This window comes from Phocoena sinus, chromosome 14, assembly GCF_008692025.1.
Source record: "Phocoena sinus isolate mPhoSin1 chromosome 14, mPhoSin1.pri, whole genome shotgun sequence".
In the NCBI taxonomy this organism is placed as follows: Eukaryota; Metazoa; Chordata; class Mammalia; order Artiodactyla; family Phocoenidae; genus Phocoena; species Phocoena sinus.
This window is the reverse complement of record NC_045776.1, coordinates 54,234,884-54,257,740: the sequence shown is the minus strand read 5'-3', so window position 1 is coordinate 54,257,740 and position 22,857 is coordinate 54,234,884. Positions and strand designations below refer to the sequence as shown.

General features: G+C 36.8%; 2 protein-coding genes across 5 annotated transcripts in view; one reads left to right on the top strand and one right to left on the bottom strand.

Moving 5' to 3' along the window:
• NDC80 (NDC80 kinetochore complex component) overlaps positions 1-17,894 on the bottom strand; it is a 53,230-nt gene extending 35,336 nt beyond the window's left edge. Inside the window, exons 1-6 of the mRNA XM_032603683.1 lie at positions 17,758-17,894; positions 16,103-16,212; positions 14,640-14,717; positions 11,659-11,782; positions 11,382-11,554; positions 10,592-10,694 (exon numbers count right to left, since the gene is read on the bottom strand). Coding sequence (XP_032459574.1) covers positions 10,592-10,694; positions 11,382-11,554; positions 11,659-11,782; positions 14,640-14,717; positions 16,103-16,203 — 579 coding nt within the window. The 5' untranslated portion in view covers positions 16,204-16,212; positions 17,758-17,894. The remainder of the gene's footprint in view (positions 1-10,591; positions 10,695-11,381; positions 11,555-11,658; positions 11,783-14,639; positions 14,718-16,102; positions 16,213-17,757) is intronic.
• A 48-nt stretch (positions 17,895-17,942) lies between these two features.
• Positions 17,943-22,857, top strand: part of METTL4 (methyltransferase like 4) — a 30,424-nt gene continuing 25,509 nt past the window's right edge. For 2 of the 4 annotated variants that reach the window (XM_032603570.1, XM_032603573.1), the window contains exons 1-3: positions 18,043-18,304; positions 18,757-19,151; positions 20,615-20,677. In XM_032603570.1, the coding sequence (XP_032459461.1) occupies positions 18,762-19,151; positions 20,615-20,677 (453 nt within the window). In that variant the 5' untranslated portion in view covers positions 18,043-18,304; positions 18,757-18,761. The other 2 variants (XM_032603571.1, XM_032603572.1) reach the window with 2 other exon arrangements.

Here is a 22,857-nt window from a genome sequence, read left to right as displayed (position 1 = left end):
ACAATGAACAAACAGAGACTATTAGGGAACCAATATCCTATCATGTCATACCAACAGGTTGAGAAAAACAATCATCTCAATAGATCCTGTAAAAGCATATGATAAGGTTCAATGATTATTCTTGATAAAAATTAGAAAGAGGCAGATAAGCTTCAACGTGAAAAACATTATCTTCTATCTGGAAACATCACAACTAAATGATAAAACAGAAAAATTTTTGTTTGAAAACAGTGGTACCAACAGAAATCAATCAAGAACAGTAATAATTAGGCAATTCAATAAGAGCAGACAACTATAGGTCAATATCCCTGATGAGAATATAGAGGAAAACATTTTCAATAAAATATTAGCAAACCAAATTCAGTAGCACTTTGAAAAGGTCATTCAACATGATTAAGTGGGATTTATCATGGGATGCAAGGATGGCTCAATGCATACAAATCAATAAGTGTGATACACCACATTAATAGAATAAAAAAACCAAAATCATACAATAACTCAATAGAAAAAAAGTATTTGACAAAATTCAACGTCACTTCATAATAAAAACTCTCAAACTGTGTATACAGGAAATGTACCTCTACATAATAAATCTCATATATGACAAGCCCACAGCTAACATTATACTCAATGGTAAAGAACTGAAAGCTGTTACTCTAAGATCAGGAAAAAGTTAAGGATGCCCACTGTTGCCACTTTTTTTTTTTTTTTTTTTGCTGTACACGGGCCTCTCACTGTTGTGGCCTCTCTCGCCGCGGAGCTCAGGCCCCGGACGTGCAGGCTCAGCGGCCATGGCTCACAGGCCCAGCCGCTCTGTGGCATGTGGGATCTTCCCAGACTGGGGCACGAACCCATGTCCCCTGCATTGGCAGGCGGACTCCCAACCACTGTGCCACCAGGAAAGCCCCACTGTTGCCACTTTTATCCAACATAGTACTGGAAATCCTAGCCAGAGCAATCAGGCAAGAAAAATAAAAGGCATCAGAATTGAAAAGTAGTAAGTAGAATTATCTCTATTTGCAGATGACATGGTTTTATATACAGAAAATCCTAAAGCCCCCTCAAAAGCAAACAAACAAATAAAACCTGTTAGATCTAATCAACAAATTCAGTAAATTTGCAGGATACAAAATTAAAATACAAAAATCAGTAGTGTTGCTATATACTAATGACAAATTATCTGAAAAAAGAAAAAAGGAAAATGATACCATTTACAATAGCATCAAAGCAATAAAGGAATAAGTTTAACCAAAGAGGTGAAAGATCTCTACACTGAAAAGTACAAGACAGGGCTTCTCTGGTGGCGCAGTGGTTGAGAGTCCACCTGCCGATGCAGGGGACATGGGTTTGTGCCCCAGTCCGGGAAGATCCCACATGCTGCGGAGTGGCTGGGCCTGTAAGCCATGGCCACTGAACCTGCGCGTCCGGAGCCTGTGCTCTGCAACGGGAGAGCCACAGCAGTGAGAGGCCCGCGTACCGCAAAAAAAAAAAAAAAAGTACAAGACACTGATGAAAGAAACTGAAGACACAAATAAATGGAAAGACAGCCTGTGTTCATTGCTTGGAAGAATTAATATTGTTATAATGTCCATATTATGCAAAAGCATCTATAGATCAATACAATGTCTATCAAGATTCCAATGGCATTTTTTAAGCTGACTAGAGAAAACTATTTAAAAATCTATACAGAAGACCACAAGTGGCCAAAGCAATCCTGAAAAAGAACAACAAAGTAGGAGGCATCACACTTCCTGAATTCAAGCTATATTATAAAGATATAGCAACCAAAACAGCTAGCATAAAAACAGACACATGGACCAATGGAACAGAATAGAGAGCCCAGAAATAAACCCATGTATATACATCAACGAATATTTGACAAGGGAGCCAAGAACATTCAATGGTGAAAAGACAGTCTCTTCAATAAATGGTGATGGGAAAACTGGATATTCACATGTAAAAAAGAATGAAGCCAGAACACTGTCTTACACCATTCAAAATAATTAACTTGAATTGGACTTGACTTAAATGTAAGACTCGAAACTATAAAACTCCTAGAAGAGGAGGTGTCAGTGCAGCCATTTCTCACTAGGCACTCTGATCTTAAGTGCCAGGTGCGAGGCCTCGGCATGAAGCACCCTGTGAACAAGTGAAACTAGATGAAGCACAGAGGAAAAGAAAAAAAAAAAGCAAGCTGCTAACCATCTGAAAAAAATGCCTCTGTGACCAGCCCATCCCAGCGGGAAAGTTGCACAATCCTCTTAGATAGCCTCAACCACCAGAGGGCAGACAGCAGAAGCAAGAACTATAATGCTGCAGCCTGTGGAACAAAAACCACATTCACAGAAACACAGACATGAAAAGGCAGAGGGCTATGTACCAGATGAAGGAGCAAGATAAAACCCCAGAAAAACAACTAAATGAAGTGGAGATAGGCAACCTTCCAGAAAAAGAATTCAGAATAATTATAGTGAAGATGATCAAGGACCTTGAAAAAAGAATGGAGGCAAAGATCGAGAAGATGCAAGTAATGTTTAACAAAGATCTAGAAGAATTAAAGAACAAACAAACAGAGATGAACAATACAACAACTGAAATGAAAACTACACTAGAAGGATTCAATAGCAGAATAACTGAGGCAGAAGAACGGATAAGTGACCTGGAACACAGAATGGTGAAATTCACTGCTGCAGAACAGAATAAAGAAAAAAGAATGAAAAGAAATGAAGACAGCTTAAGAGACCTCTGGGACAACATTAAACACAACAACATTCGCATTACAGGTGTCCCAGAAGGAGAAGAGAGAGAGAAAGGACCCAAGAAAATATTTGAAGAGATTACAGTTGAAAATTTCCCTAACATGGGAAAGGAAATAGCCACCCAAGTCCAGGAAGCGCAGAGAGCCTCATACAGGATAAACCAAGGAGAAACACGCTGAGACACATAGTAATCAAATTGGCAAAAATTAAAGACAAAGAAAAATTATTGAAAGCAGCAAGGGAAAAACGACAAATAACATACAAGGGAACTCCCATTAGGTTAACAGTTGATTTCTCAGCAGAAACTCTACAGGCCAGAAGGGAGTGGCATGATATACTTAAAGCGATGAAAGGGAAGAAGCTACAACCAAGATTACTCTACATGGCAAGGATCTCATTCAGATTCGATGGAGAAATCAAAAGCTTTAGAGACAAGCAAAAGCTAAGAGAATTCAGCACCATCAAACCAGCTTTACAACAAATGCTAAAGGAATTTCTCTAGGCAGGAAACACAAGAGAAGGGTAAGACTTACAAACACAAATCCAAAACAATTAAGAAAATGGTCATAGGAACATACATATCGATAATTACCTTAAACATGAATGGATTAAATGCTCCAACCAAAAGACACAGGCTTGCTAAATGGATACAAAAACAAGACCGATATATATGTTGTCTACAAGAGACCCACTTCAGATCTAGGGACACACTCAGATGGAAAGTGAGGGGATGGAAAAAGATATTCCATGCATATGGAAATCAAAAGAAAGCTGGAGTAGCAATACTCAAAGCAGTTAAAATAGACTTTAAAATAAAGAATGTTACAAGAGACAAAGAAGGACACTACAAAATGATCAAGGGATCAATCCAAGAAGATACAACAATTATAAATATAAATGCACCCAACATAGGAGCACCTCAATACATAAGGCAACTGCTAACAGCTGTAAAAGAGAAAATCGACAGTAACACAATAATAGTAAGGGACTTTTAAAATCTCACTTACACCAATGGACAGATCATCCAAACAGAAAGTTAATAAGGAAACACAAGCTTTAAACGACACAATGGACCAGACAGATTTAATTGATATTTATAGGACATTCCATCCAAAAACAGCAGATTATACTTTCTTCTCAAGCGTGCACAGAACATTCTCCGGGATAGATCACATCTTGGGTCACAAATCAAACCTCAGTAAACTTGAGAAAACTACCTAGAGACAAATGAAAATGAAAACACGACAATCCAAAACCGATGGGATGCAGCAAAAGCAGTTCTAAGAGGGAAGTTTATAGCTATACAAGCCTACCTCAAGAAAGAAGAAAAATCTCAAATAAACAATCTAAACTTACACCTAAAGGAACTAGAGAAAGAAGAACAAACAAAACCCAAAGTTAGCAGAAGGAAAGAAATTATAAAGATCAGAGCAGAAATAAATGAAATAGAAACAAAGAAAACAATAGCAAAGATCAATAACACTAAAAGCTGGTCCTTTGAGAAGATAAACAAAATTGAAAAACCATTAGCCAAATGCATCAAGAAAAAGAGGGAGAGGACTCAAATCAATACAATTAGAAATGAAAAAGGAGAAGTTACAACAGACACTGCAGAAATACAAAGCATCCTAAGAGACTACAAGAAACTTTACGCCAATAAAATGAACAACCTGGAACAAATGGACAAATTCTTAGAAAGGTATAACCTTCCAAGACTGAACCAGGAAGAAATAGAAAATATGAAGAGACCGATCACAAGTAATGAAATTGAAACTGTGATTAAAAATCTTCCAAAAAACGAAAGTCCCGGACCAGATGGCTTCACAAGTGAATTCTACCAAACATTTAGAGAAGAGTTAACATCCATCCTTCTCAAACTCTTCCAAAAACTTGCAGAGGAAGGAACACTCCCAAACTCATTCTATGAGGCCACCATCACCCTGATACCAAAATCAGACAAAGATACTACAAAAAAAGAAAATTACAGACCAATATCACTGATGAATATAGATGCAAAAATCCTCAACAAAATACTAGCAAACAGAATCCAACAACACATTAAAAGGATCATACACCATGATCAAGTGGGATTTATCCCAGGGATGCAAGGATTCTACAATATATGCAAATAAATCAATGTGATACACCATATTAACAAATTGAAGAATAAAAACTGTATGATCATCTCAATAGATGGAGAAAAAGCTTTGGACAAAATTCAACACCCATTTATAATAATAACTCTACAGAAAGTGGGTATATAGGGAACTTACCTCAACATAATTAAGGCCATATACAACAAACTGACAGCAAACATCATTCTCAATGGTAAAAAAGTGAAAGCATTTCCTCTAAGATCAGCAACAAGACAAGGATGTCCACTCTCACCACTATTATTCAACATAGTTTTGGAAGTCCTAGCCACAGCAATCAGAGAAGAAAGAGAAATAAAAGGAATACAAATTGGAAAAGAAAAAGTAAAACTGTCACTGTCTGCAGATGACTTGATACTATATAGAAAGAAGCCTAAAGATGCCACCAGAAAACTAGTAGAGCTAATCAATGAATTTGGTAAAGTTTCAGGATACAAAATTAATGCACAGAAATATCTTGCATTCCTATACACTGATGATGAAAAACCTGAAAGTGAAATCAAGAAAACACTGCCATTTACCACTGCAACAAAGAGAATAAAACACCTAGGAATAAACCTACCTAGGGAGACAAAAGACCTGTATGCAGAAAACTATAAGACACTGATGAAAGAAATTAAAGATGATACCAAGAGATGGAGAGATATAACATGTTCTTGGATTGGAAGAATCAATATTGTGAAAATGACTATACTACCCAAAGCAATCTACAGATTCAGTGCAACCTCTGTCAAATTACCAATGGCATTTTTTACAGAACTAGAACAAAAAATCTTAAAATCTGTATGGAGACACAAAAGACCCCGAATAGCCAAAGCAGTCTTGAGGGAAAAAAACGGAGATGGAGGAATCAGACTCCCTGACTTCAGACTATACTACAAAGCTACTGTAATCAAGACAGTTAGGTACTGGAACAAAAACAGAAATATAGATCAATGGAACAGGATAGAAAGCCCAGAGATAAACCCACGCACCTATGGTCAACTAATCTACGACAAAGGAGGCAAGGATATACAATGGAGAAAAGACAGTCTCTTCAATAAGTGGTGCTGGGAAAATGGGACAGCTACATGTAAAAAAATGAAATCAGAACACTCCCTAATACCATACACAAAAATAAACTCAAAACGGATTAGAGACCTAAATGTAAGACCAGACACTATAAAACTCTTAAAGGAAAACATAGGAAGAACAATCTTTGACATAAACCATAGCAAGATCTTTTTTGATCAACTTCCTAGAGTCATGGAAATAAAAACAAAAATACACACATGGAACCTAATGAAACTTAAAAGCTTTTGCAAAGCAAAGGAAACTAAAAACAAGACGAAAAGACAACTCTCACAATGGTACAAAATATTTGCAAATGAATCAATGGACAAAGGATTAAAATCCAAAATATATAAACAGCTTATGAAACTCAATACTAAAATGAAAAAATGGACAGAAGACCTAAATAGACATTTCTCCAAAAAAGACATACAGATGGCCAAGAAGCACATGACAAGCTGCTCAACATCACTAATTATTAGAGAAATGCAAATCAAAACTACAATGAGGTATCACCTCACACCAGTTAGAATGGGCATCATCAGAAAATCTACAAACAACAAATGCTGGAGAGGGTGTGGAGAAAAGGGAACCCTCTTGCACTGTTGGTGGGAATGTAAATTGATACAGTCACTAGGGAGAACAGTATGGAGGTTCCTTAAAAACCTAAAAATAGAACTACCGTATGACCCAGCAATCCCACTCCTGGGCATATACCCTGAGAAAACGATAATTTAAAAACAGACTTGTACCACAATGTTCATTGCAGAAGTATTTGCAACAGTCAGGACATGAAAGCAACCTAAGTGTCCATCAACAGATGAATGTTTAAAGAAGATGTGGCACATATATACAATGAAATGTTACTCAGCCATAAAAAGAAATGAAATTGAACTATCTGTAGTGAGGTGGATGGACTTAGAGTCTGTCATACAGAGTGACGTAAGCCAGAAAGAGAAAAATACTGTATGCTAACACATATATATGGAATCTAAAAAAAAAAAAAAACAGGTTCTGATGAACCTAGGGGCAGGACAGTAATGAAGATGCAGATGTAGGGAATGGACTTGAGGACACGGGGAGGGGGGAAGGGTACGCTGAGACGAAGTGAGAGAGTAGCACTGACATATATACATTACCAAATGTAAAGTAGATAGCTAGTGGGAAGCAGCTGCATAGCACAGGGAGATCAGGTTGGTGCTCTGATACCACCTAGAGGGGTGGGATAGGGAAGGTGGAGGGAGATGCAAGAGGGAGGGCATATGGGGATATATGTATACATATAGCTAATTCACTTTGTTATACAGCAGAAACTAACACACCATTGTAAAGCAATTATATTCCAATCAAGACGTTAAAAACAAAACAAAACAAAGTCCTAGAAGAAAACACAGGCGGTAAGCTCCCTGACAGTGGTCTTGGCAATGATTTTTTGGGATTTGAGACCAAAAGCAAAGGCAACAAAAGCAAAAATAAACACATGGGACTATATCAAACTAAAAGGCTTCTGCAGAGCAAAAAAGTGATCAACAACATGAAAGGGTAACCTACGGAATGGGAAAAAATATTTGCAAAGCATTTATCTGATAAGGTGTCAGTATCCAATATCCATAAAGAAGTAATACAACAATAGCCAAGAAATAATGAAATTTAAAAAATGGGCAAAGGATCTGAGTATACATTTTTACTAAGATATTCAAATGGACAACAGGTACTCAACATCACGAATTATTAGGGAAATGCAAATCAAAACCACAGTGAAAACCTCATGCCTTTGAGTATGGCTTACATGGAAAAGACAAGAAATAAATGCTGGTAAGAATGTGGAGAAAAGGGACCCCTTGTGCACTGTTAGTGTAGTTGTACATTTGTACAACCACCACAGAAAACACTGGTTTCCATGGAGGTTCCTAAAGAAATTAAAACTAGAACTACCACACGGTGCAACAATTCCACTCTAGGTATGTATCTGAAGGAAACAAAATCACTACGCTGAAGAGATTCCTGTACATATATGTTCACTTCAGCATTATTTACAACATGGAAACAGCCTAAGCATCTATTGACAGATAAATGGATAAAGAAAATGTGGTATATGTGTATATATATACACACATACACATATGTACACACAATGGAATACTATTCAGCCATAAAAAGAAGGAAATCCTGCCATTTGTGACAACATGGATGGACCTTGAGGGCAGTACTCTAAATGAAATAAGTCAGACAGAGAAAGACAAATATTACATGATCTCACTAACAGGTGGAATTTTGAAAAAACAAGCCAACAAAAAGAGATCATATTTGTGGTTACCAGAGGCAGGGGGTTAGGGAGTAGGAGAACTGGATAGAGGTCAAAAGGTACAAACTTATAGCTATAAGATAAATAAGTCCTGGGAATGTAATATACAACATGTGTATACACCAAACACTACTGTTTGGTATATCTGAAAGTTGCTAAGAGAGTAGATCATAAAAGATCTCATCATGTGGAAAAAAACCATTTTTCTTCCTTTTTCTTTTTGGCATCTATATGAGATATGGATTTTAACTAAAGTTACTGTGGTAATCATTTGGCAATGTAAGTCAAGTCATTACACTGTACACCTTAAATTTACAGTTCTGTATGTCAATTATATCTCAACAAAATTAAAGAAAAAAAAAAACAAGGGGAAAAGATGGGTTATCCAATAAAAGGTATTGAGATATATGAATGAGCCATTTAAAAAATAAAATTGTCTTTTCTTTAATGTTAAAATAAATTGCAGATGGTTTAAGATTTAAACACAATACAAAGAAGCCATAAAAATACTATGGAAAAAAGCGAAAGCACTTTTTAAAAAACATGGGAGTAAAGGAGACCATCCTAAGTGTGGCTAATTACCTAGGATTCTGTTAAGCGGGAAAGAAAGCATAAGAAACCTATGAATGCTCTCTCATTGATTCTTACATTGTTATAGTGTTCAGTTGCACTACCTCAAGCAAATTAAGATAGGAAGGAGAGGATTTCAATCTATGCCTCCAAGTCTATGTAATGGACTTGGAGGCATCTCAAGAGGTCCCTCCCCGATAGAAGCCAAAGCAGGTACTCCATACAGAAGCTCCTGTATCACTGTGGAAATGCTATCTCCCTAAAACATAACAATGACCTAAGCTGCTTAGGCAAACAAGGGTAAGGTGTTCTAATGACAATAGTGGTATTTGGAGGGAAGAGCAGAGAGGTGGTTACCCAATGTCCACGTGTACCACTGAGGAGAGGCAAACTGAACGCATAAAAGTTATATATAAAGTTCAATAAAACTTAAGTTCTGTTAATGGACTATGGTAGTGGATTTCTACTTCTCTCTTGAAAATTGGTGGTGCTGAATGTACCAGTACATCTCCTGGGTCAAAAGCCATCCCCAGTGTCTGCCTACATTTAGTTATGGGCTTGCTGACGGCCAAGAGAATGTCAGGGGACAGTATTAGTTCTAAGGATTCCAGCACTAAGTAGGACAGGAAACTCAGAAGCTATAGAAGGAAGAGACTGCATTAGACTAGGTAACAATGTACATATTTACATTTGCAACCAATTAAAATACAGCACATAAATCAAAAGGATAATGAGGGAAAAACATTTGCACCATATACATAAGAGCTTATTTACCCAATTCAACTCTTTTTGACATACAAAATGGCGATCTTGCAAATAAGATAAAAAAGTCAAAAGACATGAATATGCAGTTATAATGTGTGAATATTCAAGTTTAAAAACAAAAATTGCAAATACAAAAATATTATCTCTTGCTTGTCATGTTGTCAATTATTAAAAACATCGATAAGCTTAATATGTAAGGAGTTCAAATATAAAGGCTTATAGTAATACTAGAAAGAAATAAATATAAAATAGGCCAAAAAAGCACATATAAGCAAGTTATAAGAAACAGCAATGATAATGATAAATCATTCAAAAACATCATCACTTTAATAATATATTAAAACAAACTACATTTCCACCTCCCAAATGGGTAAGAATTTTAAAACAATAATGCCTATCATGTGGGAAAATGGGTATTCTCAGACATTGTTGAGGACCTTTTAACTGGTGCAATTTTTCTGGAGGGAAATTTGTCAATATGTATCAAAAGTTGAAAATATACACATAATTTGCATAGCAAAAACGCACCTTTAAAACTATATCCTAAGAAATGTTTTAAGTTGTTGCCTCTGAGTTGTGGGATTATGAGTATACCAATTTCTGTGTACGCGTTTCTGTATTTTCCAGAACTTTTGCAATGAATATGGACTTTAAATAAAAAGGGGAAGAAAACCAAATTCATGATATGGGGGAAATTCCTACTGACTTATTTTGCTGTGGTTTTTTTTTTTCTGTTTGTTTGTCTGTTTTTGAGCTGTAAAACCTCATGAAAACAAATGATCTCCTTGCCATTGTGATATTTCCTTTCCTCACTTCTGGAATCATATATTAACATTTTGAAGAACTTAAAATAAAAAGTGCTTTGAAAACTGAAAACTGATGCAGATTTTGAGATAATTGGTAAAAGCAAGATTGGGAGAGAAACAGAAATACCCTGAGGTAAAAATAAATCTTTCCTATATATATCATTAAAATGAGAAATCAAATACCTTGATGCAGTCTATTAGCCAAACCAAGGCTGCCACAATGTGAGGCCATGTATGAGGGGCCCCCACTGTATACATGGAGCTTTTCGATAATGCAAAAGGATACCTATGAAAAATCAGAAAACATAAGCCAGTATGTTAATTTTGTAAAAATAATGGCTAAATTAAGCAAGAAGTTACATTAAAAAAAATTCCACATATATACCATCAGTCTCGACTTGTTTAGAAGATACTTGTTGAGATTCTCTCCTTTGTCTTCTTACCCTCAAATGGTTTTGTGTATTTTGTTTTATTTCTCTGGAGATTACTTTGTACACATATCCCCTAAGCAGAACTTGATTTACAACCAACATGCTGGACTTCTCTCCTGAAAGATTGTTCCCTCAAATCCAATGTACCCCAAATAAACCACATGTATGTATTTCTCTTCCTCAAATCCACTTCTCCCTGTGTTTATTCTACATAGGCTTTTCTGGACTTTCTTACTCCATTTTCACCAGGCCTTCAATCCTATCTTTTCTGTTTCTATAAAATCTGCAGTAGCTAGCCTATTCTATCTATTCCTCATCACATCAGTAGTTGAGGGCTTTATGATCTATCATCTGTAGTTCAGTAATAATCTCCAAAAAGTTGTTTTTTTTGCCTTTTCAATTTATCTTGCATATGTGGCCCATAGTGACCATCTTAAAATATATTATTTCTCTAACTCAAAATCTTTACACACTTATTGAGTTTCATTCTTTTCTGTGTTCCAACAATCTCTCTAGGCGAATGAGAAATATAACATACAAACCCAAGATCTTTAAAGATTCTTGGAACCTCTTCTTCAAACTTTGTGTCAGGAAGTTCATACGAAGGGCACAGGAAGCCATAAAGAAAAGTGAAGATCTTTAGGAAGTCTTTAACAGAAGGAGCTTGTAGAGATTTCATGGATACACTGTATGCATAACCGTTTTCTGAAAGAAACTATAATAATTTTTATGAAACATCAAACATTTTACAATAGGAAAATTATTGAAGAATACTTAAGAAAACACTCACAATTTCGAATGGTTAAGATTATAAAATACCTCACAGAGCTGTCGAATACATTGCTGAATGAATGCTTTGTCATTAAGTGGTCTTGGGTCCTTGATTTTTTCAGAAGTGGAAAATATACCAAATTGACTATTCCGGGATCCATGTCCACTAGTTCTGTAAACATATTTTTAAAAAGTCAGTCAAAATTATTTCCTTCTGTGGTCAAGCCTAAATTATTTCAAGGCAATTTTATATTTTAACATCAGCACCAAACATTAAAGTTCAATTCTTTGGTTTTCATTTAACTAAGATTTCTCTTACTCAAAGCAGAGAAAAAAAGAGCAAATAATGAAGATCAAAGTATAAAATGAGGTGGGAAGAAAAGTACACTTCTGGTGCCCTGCATTACTAACACATACATCATCCTCTAAAACTGTGCATTTTGAGTCCACTAGGTCTTCTGTACCAACTGTTCTCCAGGTCTATTCAATAACCCAGATCCTTTCAACAACCTACTTGCCCCTCCATGATTGCTCCTTCATTTCCAACTGCTTTATTTACCATTATTTATTGCAGGAAAATTTGAGATGTTGAAAGATTGTGCTTTTTTTCATAAACGTTATTGTGTCATGCACTATTATGTATCTGATTGTTATTTACCATAAATATATGTTGCTACTTTTTAGTCATTAATAGCTATAGCATATATGCTCCATCTTAAGCCCCTCCTCTCAAAATAAAACATCATTTGTTTAAATCTTTATAATGGTTTCTTTTGCTTCTCTTTGTGGCCCAATTTACCTAACCATTGTAGTTTATTAAATATCCTTGGGACAATACTTTTCCTTTTTGGACAGATGCCACAAAACTGAGTTACAATGAACACTGCTGTAATGTCTGAACTCTGTTCATCAAAACAATTTCTCCCTGCATGTTTACTTGCTGCTTTCAAGTTCTCTCCTGACCAGGATCTAAAAGTTCTTTACCTTGGGCTCTCTGATGCCACTGCTCTGATTAACTAGCTAATTAGCTAATTCTTCCCCTGAGAATTTGCTATTTGAGATACACTTTTCTACATACTGCTATTACTTAATCTTTAATTTTTTTTTTTTACTAGGAAAGAACACATGTATAGACTCAGCTCTTATTCTACACAAAACTGTACTAATAGATAGCTTTCCAAATTATAAAAGAATTTCCCAACCAATCAAAATACTGTATCATTCAACTTGTAGTTTAAGGGAATAGGGTCTAGAAGCAGAGTCTGGTTAAAAATTCTGTCTCTGTTACTAGTTGTATGACCTTGGGTAAACTATTTAACCTCTGTGCTTTAATTTCCTAATGTCTAAAATGAAGACAATAACAGTATCTACACATAGGGCAGTTCTGAGGATTGAGTAAAAGAGATATAAAATAGCACTTTTCTGGCTTACAAAAATGCTCAGCAAAAGTTAGATTTTATAATCATTAGCATCAGTATCTCTGACATTCAGCTCTGAGATGAAAGTTACATTACAAAAATGCCTTAAGATTTTTTATCAACTAGAATAAACACCAGAAACAGTTTAACTTGGGTTCATGACAAAGACTTTTCATAAGGTAACAAATATGTCATCTCTAAATATTTTCAAAATATAATTAAATAAACATTTGTTTTAAAACAAAGTTATATTTTGTTTTTGGTGAGATGAACAGTTTCTCTATTTTGGAGTTGGAAATTTCTTTAAAAAATTAACTTTATTGAGGTATAATTGCTTAGAATAACATGCACCTGTTTAAAGCATACAATTTGATGAGGTTTGACAATATTTACACCTGTGTAATCTCTACCACGATCAAGATATTAAACATTTCCATCATCTCAAATCTTATCCCACTTACCAGTCAATCCTTACCCTACCCCCAGCCTAGGCAACTACTGATCTACTCTAGACAGTGGTTCTCAAAGTGTGCCCTAGGGGATCGAGAAGTCAAAACTATTTTCCCAATAAAATTAAGATTTTTTTCACACCTTTCATTCTTATTCTTTCGTTGAGTGTACAGTGGAGTTTTCCAGAGGTTGGCTACATGACGTCGGATATTATAACAGACTGAATTCCAAGGCAGATATGGGAATTCAGCTATCTTTTATTAAGCCAGACATTAAAGAGATTTGCAAAAATATAAATGTCACTCTTCTTACTGAAATAGTTTTATTTTTAAAAAATTAAAGCATTTTATATTAACATGTAATGGGTTACTGTTATTTTATTTTACTTTTTTTTTTAATATTTACTTATTTAATTAATTTATTTGGCGGCTTCGGGTCTTAGTTGCAGCACGCAGGATCTTTGTTGAAGCATGGGGGATCTTTTGTTGCGATGTGTGGGCTCTTCATTGCAGCATGCAGGCTTCTCTCTAGTTGTGGCATGCAGGTTTTCTCTTCTCTAGTGGAGGTGTGCGAGCTCAGTGGTTGTGGTGCGTGGGCTTAGATGCCCTGCCGCATGTGGGATCTTAGTTCCCCGACCAGGGATAGAACCCGTGTCCCCTGCATTGGAAGGTGGATTCTTTATCACTGGATCACAAGCGCAGTCCTGGGTTATTGTTATTTTAAACTGAATTAATATGTACTAATTTTTTTTCTCAGTTTTATTTTCTAATATAGTTAATATCAACAGATACAGCCCACAAGATAAAAGCTCTTTGGAGTCCTTAATATTGTAGTAAAAAAAAGTCTTTGGCTAAGATGTTGGACTAGATGATGGTTCCTAATTTTAAAATGCTATGATTCCATAGTATGTGAAAGCTATGTGTAGAATTTTCAATCAAGTATTCACTTGTAACAATGAAATAGTGGTCTAAATGTGCTGATATATCTCAGCATAACCTAAAGCAAATATAACCATTTTAACCATTTAAAACAGAGGAAAACTAGATTATAACCTTCTCTTGAAAGGGACCATGCCATCTAATTTTTTGTACTTTGACAGCATCTAGCTCAATGCATGGCTATAAGAATCCCTTCCATTAGAATTAATAAAAAAATCATTACCTTTTACCAAATACAGAGACTTTTCTTTCAGATGTGGGTTTGTTAATACTCAATTTTCCAAAGGTTGATTTCTCTTTGCTTTAAGAAAAGGAGAAAAACAAACTCTTTAAATAAGTGGAAAAATATTAGTTCAAGAAACTTTTGTAAATACATTGGAACCAACCCCTCTTCCTCATTACTTATAAGAATAATTCAAAATCGTGAAAATTTTTAGCAGCAATCATAGCTATCAAAAATAGGATAGGCTTACAACATAGTATGAGTTTTAACACTAAAATGTTAAGAAAAAAGGAGGAAAAATCCCCATATCTACATTGTAATTTTAATTATCCTAAAATATGTACATTTATGGATAACAACTTCAAAGGAAAAGAAATAACTTAAAAATAGATATTTTCAATCATAGAATGATAGCCACATTTAAAATTTTTTATTTTGAGGCTCGCTCTTTATTAGACTGCAGCTACACTTAAGAACATACATTATGTCAATTACAGACCAGAAACATTGACAAAGGCAACCTTTTAGCTTTGAATGCAATTCAAGGCACAAATCTTTTGGAGTAGTAATGTGCAACAGTACAAAACATTTCTCTGATTTCAGAAGAAAAAAATGTATAAATATTTCAAATTTCTAAAAGTAGCAGAGGCTCATACTATGTAAACCCAAGTAACTTAAGAACAGTTAGCAAGTAACTTGTACCTTGGTAATAGAGAAGGAATGATAGCACTCAACATGGTTACAAATAGCCTTCTCTTAATTGTAAGAAATTCATTCATAGGGAAAAATTAGTTTATGATTTTAAGTTCTTTTTTCCCTCTCATTTTATTTTTTATTAAAAAAATTGAAGTCCAGTTGATTTACAATGGTTCAGGTGTATGGCAAAGTGATTGAGATACACACACACACACACACACACACACACACACACACACACATACTTTTTCAGATTCTTTTCAATTACAGATCATTAAAGGATATTGACTATAGTGACAGCAAGTTCTTTGGGGCACCTTTTTTTTCCAGTGAATCCTGAGGAAATAGTTTGGAGAAGTGGTGTTCTGTATGCTGCTACTAAACTGCAGCTAATTGTCAGGGCAAATAATACCTTTCATTGAGAACTATGCTACTTGGATACACCTCAGTAAATAGTTACAGCAGAAAACCTGCTCAAACAAGCAGCTCTACAGTAAAGGAGGAAAATAAATGAGTGGAAGAGTGCTGAAAAGGAATTAGCAGTCCCTCAGGGATTGCCTAGCAAAAGACGTGGCTTTGGAGATTTAACTATCAAATGAGATAAAACACAACACCTAGTAACATGCCCATTTTTTGGCCTTCACTGACTCCAAATTAGGTACCACTGAGAACAGATAAGATTCATCACAATATGACTCATACTACATCTTTGTATTAACCTCCTTTACAGATTTCTTTGCCAAAGACAATAAGGCATAGGTACTCACGTTTGAGGGGTATGGAGGCCTGGTTTATTTAAGTCCTGGGATCTTAATTCCTGCATAGAGAGGCGGCCAGCACCACCGGTAGAAAATGAACTGCGTTTCATGTTTATGACCTGCATTCACGAATTTGGTAATGAACAAGTCTTTCCAGACACAGATGGTACATTAAGCAACAACTATTATCTTTACCCTCAAACAGAAAGGCAGCCAAGTTTCACTGTTTTTTCAAGATAATCTTTCCTGGTCTATCTTTGCTTGTTCATGTAAGGTGAAGTCCTAATTTGCAGGGAACATCTATCTATTTAACTCCATTTAAAAATACTCAACACAGGGCTTCCCTGGTGGCGCAGTGGTTGGGAGTCTGCCTGCCGATGCAGGGGACACGGGTTCGTGCCCTGGTCCGGGAGGATCCCGCGTGCCGTGGAGCGGTTGGGCCTGTGAGTCATGGCCGCTGGGCCTGCGCGTCCGGAGCCTGTGCTCCGCGTCGGGAGAGGCCACGGCAGTGAGAGGCCCGTGTACCGCAAAAAAAAAAAAAAAAAAAAATTCAACACACATAAACACTTACTAACTGCCTACCATGTACAAGGGAGTGTGAAAGCAATGCAAACAATACAAAGGTGAATAAGGTATGATTCCTACCTTCACAGGGTATTTATGGTAGTTAAACTCCTAAATCCTAACTCAGACCACATCACCACTGTTGGCTGTGCCTATTTCAATGGGAAGTCAGAGGCTACTGACAAGAACTACCTCTGATGTTTCATTTTCTTTGGTCTTGGAGCAGAGCTATTTAGTTTTCTTTTCCTAATATCCATCTCCCCTGCTCTGTCCTTAACCTATTGTTTCCCATTTACATTATTCAATTATTGCCCCTCGTGCTTCAATCTCCCTCTCATCAAGAATAAATTATCTGGTCTAAAGACTGTTTCCATTTTCTTAGACCACATTCACATCTCATTCCCTTTCCATCTACTGAAACGGTTGCCTCCTGAGATACTCATGACTGACAAATCTTTTGATCCTATCTTAACTCTGAGGCATTAGACACTATACACCTAGCCCTTCCAGGTCCTGCCCTGGTTTCCAAGAAAGTGGACATCTGTGGTTATCCTTTTACTTCTTGGGGCTCGCCTTTGTCTTTTAAACTGATTACACTCTTTACTTCTTTGTTTGGCTATTTCTTATTCAGTATACGCTTCTGATCTATTAAACTTTTCCACTCTCACCTATCTGTCCACTCCCAATCTCCACTTAAAATGTACTCTTAAAATCTGAGGTTAAGACTTTCAGATGTACTCCTTACACGGCCACCAGGATGTTACACTAGTATCTCAAACGCACCATAGGAAACAGTTCTTCATCTCGTCCTTCCTCTCCCTGCTCCCATCAATTCTTCCCCTTTTCCTCTCTCCATGTCCTCTTCACCCCACCGGTGTCACCTTGGCCTTCCCCTTCTCCCTTGGAAAATCACTGCCATAAGAAATTTATTGGACTCCGGGAAACTAGCGCCTAGAACAGATGGGGCCCGGGGGCCGGTTACAACAGCAAACACCAAAACGTCTCTCCTCAGGGCCCGTGAATCTAACTTTTTGGCGCCCTGGCGTTCTCCCTCTAGCCCAGTGCTGCCGGAACAAAATTAACGCAAAGTCATTAGTCACCTTTCTTCCAGCTTCCCGATACGACGCAGGGACCGAACTGCTGAAACCGTGCTATTGCCCGCTAGACAAAACGTCAGCCGCCAAAACACAACCTCCTTCCTCCACCCGCCGGCGCCGTTCGAATTTTAAAATCTCCGGCGTCGCTGACGTCATCGCGCACGACATGCGCGCGCGTGCGCAATTCTCGGGCGCCGCTCGTCGCCGGAACTCTGTGTGTTTGTGAAGTGCCGCCGCCTCACGGGCGCGCTCGGGCGTGTTCCGGCAAGCTGTAAGCGTCCTCTGAGAAGTCTGGTCCGACCCTTAAATTTAGCTGTGAACACCCAAGCGCTTTACGTCCCTGAGTAGCGAGCAGAGCGCTCCAGGCAGCCCTTGAAACGTTTTTTCCGTACAGCAACATGGCGGCTCCCGTTGACTGTTAGAAAAGGAGATTTGTTTTTTCCTTTGCCCTGAAAGGAGTGTCTTTCAGGACCACTGTTTAGATGGGTGCTGTTTCATGAAGCAAGTCTGGGAAGGCGGGGTGCACTTTTCTGACAAGGGAGGCGGCGAGGTAGGAGATAGTGACGGCCCAGTGTGGGCGCAGTCGGCCCCAGGGTCGCGCTGCTGAGGCCGCCGCGAAGGTTCGGGCTCAGGGCATGAGTGCTCTCTGGGGTTCCAGGTGCTCTAGCGGTGGCCTGCGGAAAGCTGGAGGATCCAGTGGGGGGCCGAGAATTAGGAGAGAAAAGTGACCTGAGCACAGTAGGTTACTTTGCTAAAATATGACATCCCCCCTTACCTGCGTTTGAACTCAGAGGCAAACACAGCCCCAAACTTGGAGAGTGGTGGGTGGTGGGAGGGGAACTCAGAGCCGAAGTCTGGATACCTGGGTCTTGTAGCAATTGTGCCATCAACCAGTTGTAATTTTGGGCACGTCTCCTTTCCTGTCTGAGTTTAGAACTTAATTAGGAAAGTTGGGTTTTACTTCTAGTGTCTAATTCTCAGAGGTGTTTGTTTGTTTTAAAGGAAGAATGTCTGTGGTGCGTGAGCTATCGCCAGGATGGTTACTGGATCATCTTTCTTTCATTAACAAGATAAGTTATGAACTTCACCAGCATCATGAGCCTTGTTGCAGTAAAAATGAGCCTATTTCTTCTGTTCACCTTGATACTCTTCACATGGATTCTATGTCCTCTTTTGGAGCCTCTGCTACCTGTATTGCTTCTACCACTAAGCCAGAAAATGATGATGGAGGAAATTGTGAAATGCTCATACAAAAATATGTTTTTCGATCTGAACTGTTTGATGTCACCAAACCTTATATAACTTCTGATATTCACAAAGAATGCCAACAAAGTAATGAAAAGGAAGATCTAGTAAATGATGTTAAGAAAGAAATCTCCATTTCTGTTAGTGGGAAGGTAATAAGTTTTAAGAAATTTAAATTTTTCTACAGAGAACACAAATTTATTATTCCCGCATCACAAATATCTTGTGATTTACTAAGTATAAAGAATAGTCAATAAAGCATAATAAGACTTTAGCACATCCAGAGTGATTTTTAACTTTTTGCTAACATTCTACCATTCTTAGAAGACCAAATTTGCATATTTCAGAAGTAAGCAAAGTTGATTCAAAAGTGAATGCTCTGTAAATTAAACAAACAAAACTAAGTAACAAAAAAAGAAACCCTGTCTGCCTAGGTTTTCATATTAATTGCATGTTTTTACACCTATTTTTGCTCAAAAATATGTTTCTCTGTAAAATTCTAAAGCAGTATAAAGGGGGAATTTTAGAGATTTATCCTTTGGGGGTAAGCTTGTATAATAAATGTTTAGAAGAAGGGTGATATTTTTGAAAAGTTTCTAGTGATAAAACTAGACAGCTACTATGGAAAATATATATTCTTAAAATATATATATTTGTATACACATTGGTGCAATCAAAAGTTTTGAGAGTGCCATATAGTCAAATAAATTATGCATGAATACTTTTTATGTATTTGAAGAGCTCAGAGGTGATTATACAAAGTCCATTTCAGATAGATCATATTAACATTTTCTTTGTTAGAGATAGGAATTACATTCGTTATTCACCCAATAAATGTTTCAGATCTTTCTATGTGCTGTTGTACAAGGAGTGATGAAACAAGATAAATATAATCTCTGCCTTTTTAGATCTTACAACTGAGTGGGGAAGAAAGATACTAAATAAGAAAGCGTGTTGAGAATTAGAATAAGGAAAGTAATAGAGAGTCCATGTATTTATTCAGCCAAAGAACTTTTGTTGTTAGCCTGCTAGGAGTTATGCCACCATGTAGGCACTGAGATTTCAGCAATGAAAAGTACAAAGTCCCTGCTCTATATTGCAGACTTACATGTTCTTTACTATGGAGTTGTTAGATGTAGAACAGTGTTAATATATCTTATTTATACCTAATCCTCAGATTACACATAAAGATCTATTAAAAGTACATTGCAAATTGTTTTTGTTGTAGAAATTAAGAAAGTTCAGAATAATTATACCATATATCAACTGATAGATGACACTGGTGACTCTTATACAGTGTCACAGTTTCCTTGTGTTCTATGGATGTCAGTGCCATTTTATTATGTCATACTAGTTCTTACTAATAGTAGATAACGCCTACATGGCCTTTTATCACCCATTAAGTTTGTAATAATAATAATAATTATTATTTGGGAAATCTTACCTCCCCAGTCCATACTCTTTGCACTTATTTCGACCTCAGTAGGTATTACCTCTTAAAGAATGAGATACACAATATGGAAAATGTGATGAAAAAGGAAGTACTAATATATTTCAAAATATCATTATTTTGATGATGGCCACATAATTTTTTTCCCTGTAATTTACTCTTTAGAAGCGTAAGAGATGTGTTGTTTTCAATCAAGGTGAATTGGATGCTATGGAATACCATACAAAGGTACGGTGTAAAATATTCATTGATGACTTTGGAAGGTTAATGTGAACTAGTATAAATAAAAGGACAACGTAAATAAGGATGTTCTTAAAAATCAATCAGTCATTTTTAAAAAAATTATTATTTACTATTTATATTTACTTTTGGCTGTGTTGGGTTTTAATTGCTGCTGCCGGACTTTCTCTAGTTGTGGCGGGCCAGGGCTACTCTTCACTATGGTGCACAGGCTTCTCATTGCAGTGGCTTCTCTTGTTGCGGAGCATGGGCTCTATGTGTGTGGGCTTCACTAGTTGTGGCTCGCGGGCTCAGTAGTTGTGACTTGCGGGCTCAGTAGTTGTGGCTCACGGGCTCTAGAGCGCAGGCTCAGTAGTTGTGGTGCACAGGCTTACTTGCTCTGCGGCATGTGGGATCTTCCTGGTCCAGGACTTGAACTCGTGTCCCCTGCATTGGCAGGCAAATTCTTAACCACTGCACCACCAGGGAAGTCCCTCAAGCAGTCATTTTGATCAAGGTTAGAATTTAACACTGGAGTGATTTATCATTACTTTTATTGTAATGGACAATTTAAACCAATTTTTATTAAAATCTCATGTACTTCTCATTTACATATTTAACATAAGTAAACTTATGCTATATTGGTTAAGTCCAGAAATTTTCTGAGTTATAAAAGCCTACTGTCAGTAGGTAAAACAACTTAAGATAGTGGCAGAAGAAAGTGAATAATATGAAGGATGTATTTCTAGAACTTAGAGGTTACTGAGATCTGGGAGTTAAAGAAATGAGAGGAAACAGAGGGTTCAAATTGTTTTAGATCTCATTGTCTTTCCTACTTTTATTTACTTAATCTTTAATTGCTGACATTTAGGTATAGTATGCACATGTCATTTTCTATGTTTATGTGTGGTATCTGCAGGATAAATTTCGACAAGTCAAATTTCTGGGTCAGAGGGTTTGAACATTTTGATAGATACTGCCAAATTGCTGCTATGGAGTTTGTATCATCTTATTAGCACACTAGAAATGTGTACTTTTGCCTGTTTTCCCACATCCTCACCATTACAGTATATTATAGTTTTTGATGTTTGCCAGTCTAATTGTTGAAAAATAGTATTTTAGTATGGCTTTAATTTGCATTTCTTATTATGAATGTAGTTAAGCATTGTAATGTATGTTTAAAATTCATTTGTATTTCTCTTATGTGAACTGTTTGTTTCCTTTGCATACTTAAAAAAATTGGATTGTTCTTTTTCTTACTGATTTATAGGAGCTCTTTATATGCTGGGGAAATTAGGTCTTTGTCGATTATGTAAATTACAAGTATATTTTTCCCAGTTTGTCATTTTAATTTTAATTATGATTTTTTTTGGTTTTGGTTTCGCCATGCAGACAATATTATATTTTCATTTAGTTGAATTTATCATTTTTTTCTTTTACGACTTCTGAATTTTGGAATCATAATTAGAGAAGTATTCCTTCTTCAAGGTTTTAAAATAATTTTCTATGTTTTATTCTAGAACATTTATGATTTTATTTCAAATTTATATCTTGATCCATTTAGACTTTATCCTGGTATACAGTGTGAGGTATGGATCCAGTTGACTACCTATATGTCCTACCATTATTCATGCAGTTTTTCCCTCCTTATATGAGATGCTTGATATACTAAATTCACATAAGTATTTGAGTTTATTTCTGGACTTTTTTTTTTTTTTTTTGCGGTACGTGGGCCTCTCACTGTTGTGGCCTCTCCCGTTGCGGAGCACAGGCTCCGGACACGCAGGCTCAGCGGCCATGGCTCACGGGCCCAGCCGCTCCGCGGCACGTGGGATGCTCCGCGGCATGTGGGATCCTCCCGGACCGGGGCACGAACCCACATCCCCTGCCTTGGCAGGCGGACTCTCAACCACTGCGCCACCAGGGAAGCCCTATTTCTGGACTTTAAGTCTTACTTGTTTGTCTCACTATTTATTTGCCAATCTCTTTTGAGATTTTATAATGTGAATATGTTTTAATATCTTATGTGGTAGTTACTTATTCCCCACCCTCCACCCCCCCCACCCCCCACCCTGGGCCATCTTATCATTGCTACTTTTTACAGAATTTTCCTGGGCTTTTTGTTTATTTTCCCACATGAATTTTAGGATCAATTTTAGTGTCTGGTTAGAAAAACTAACCTGTTGAAA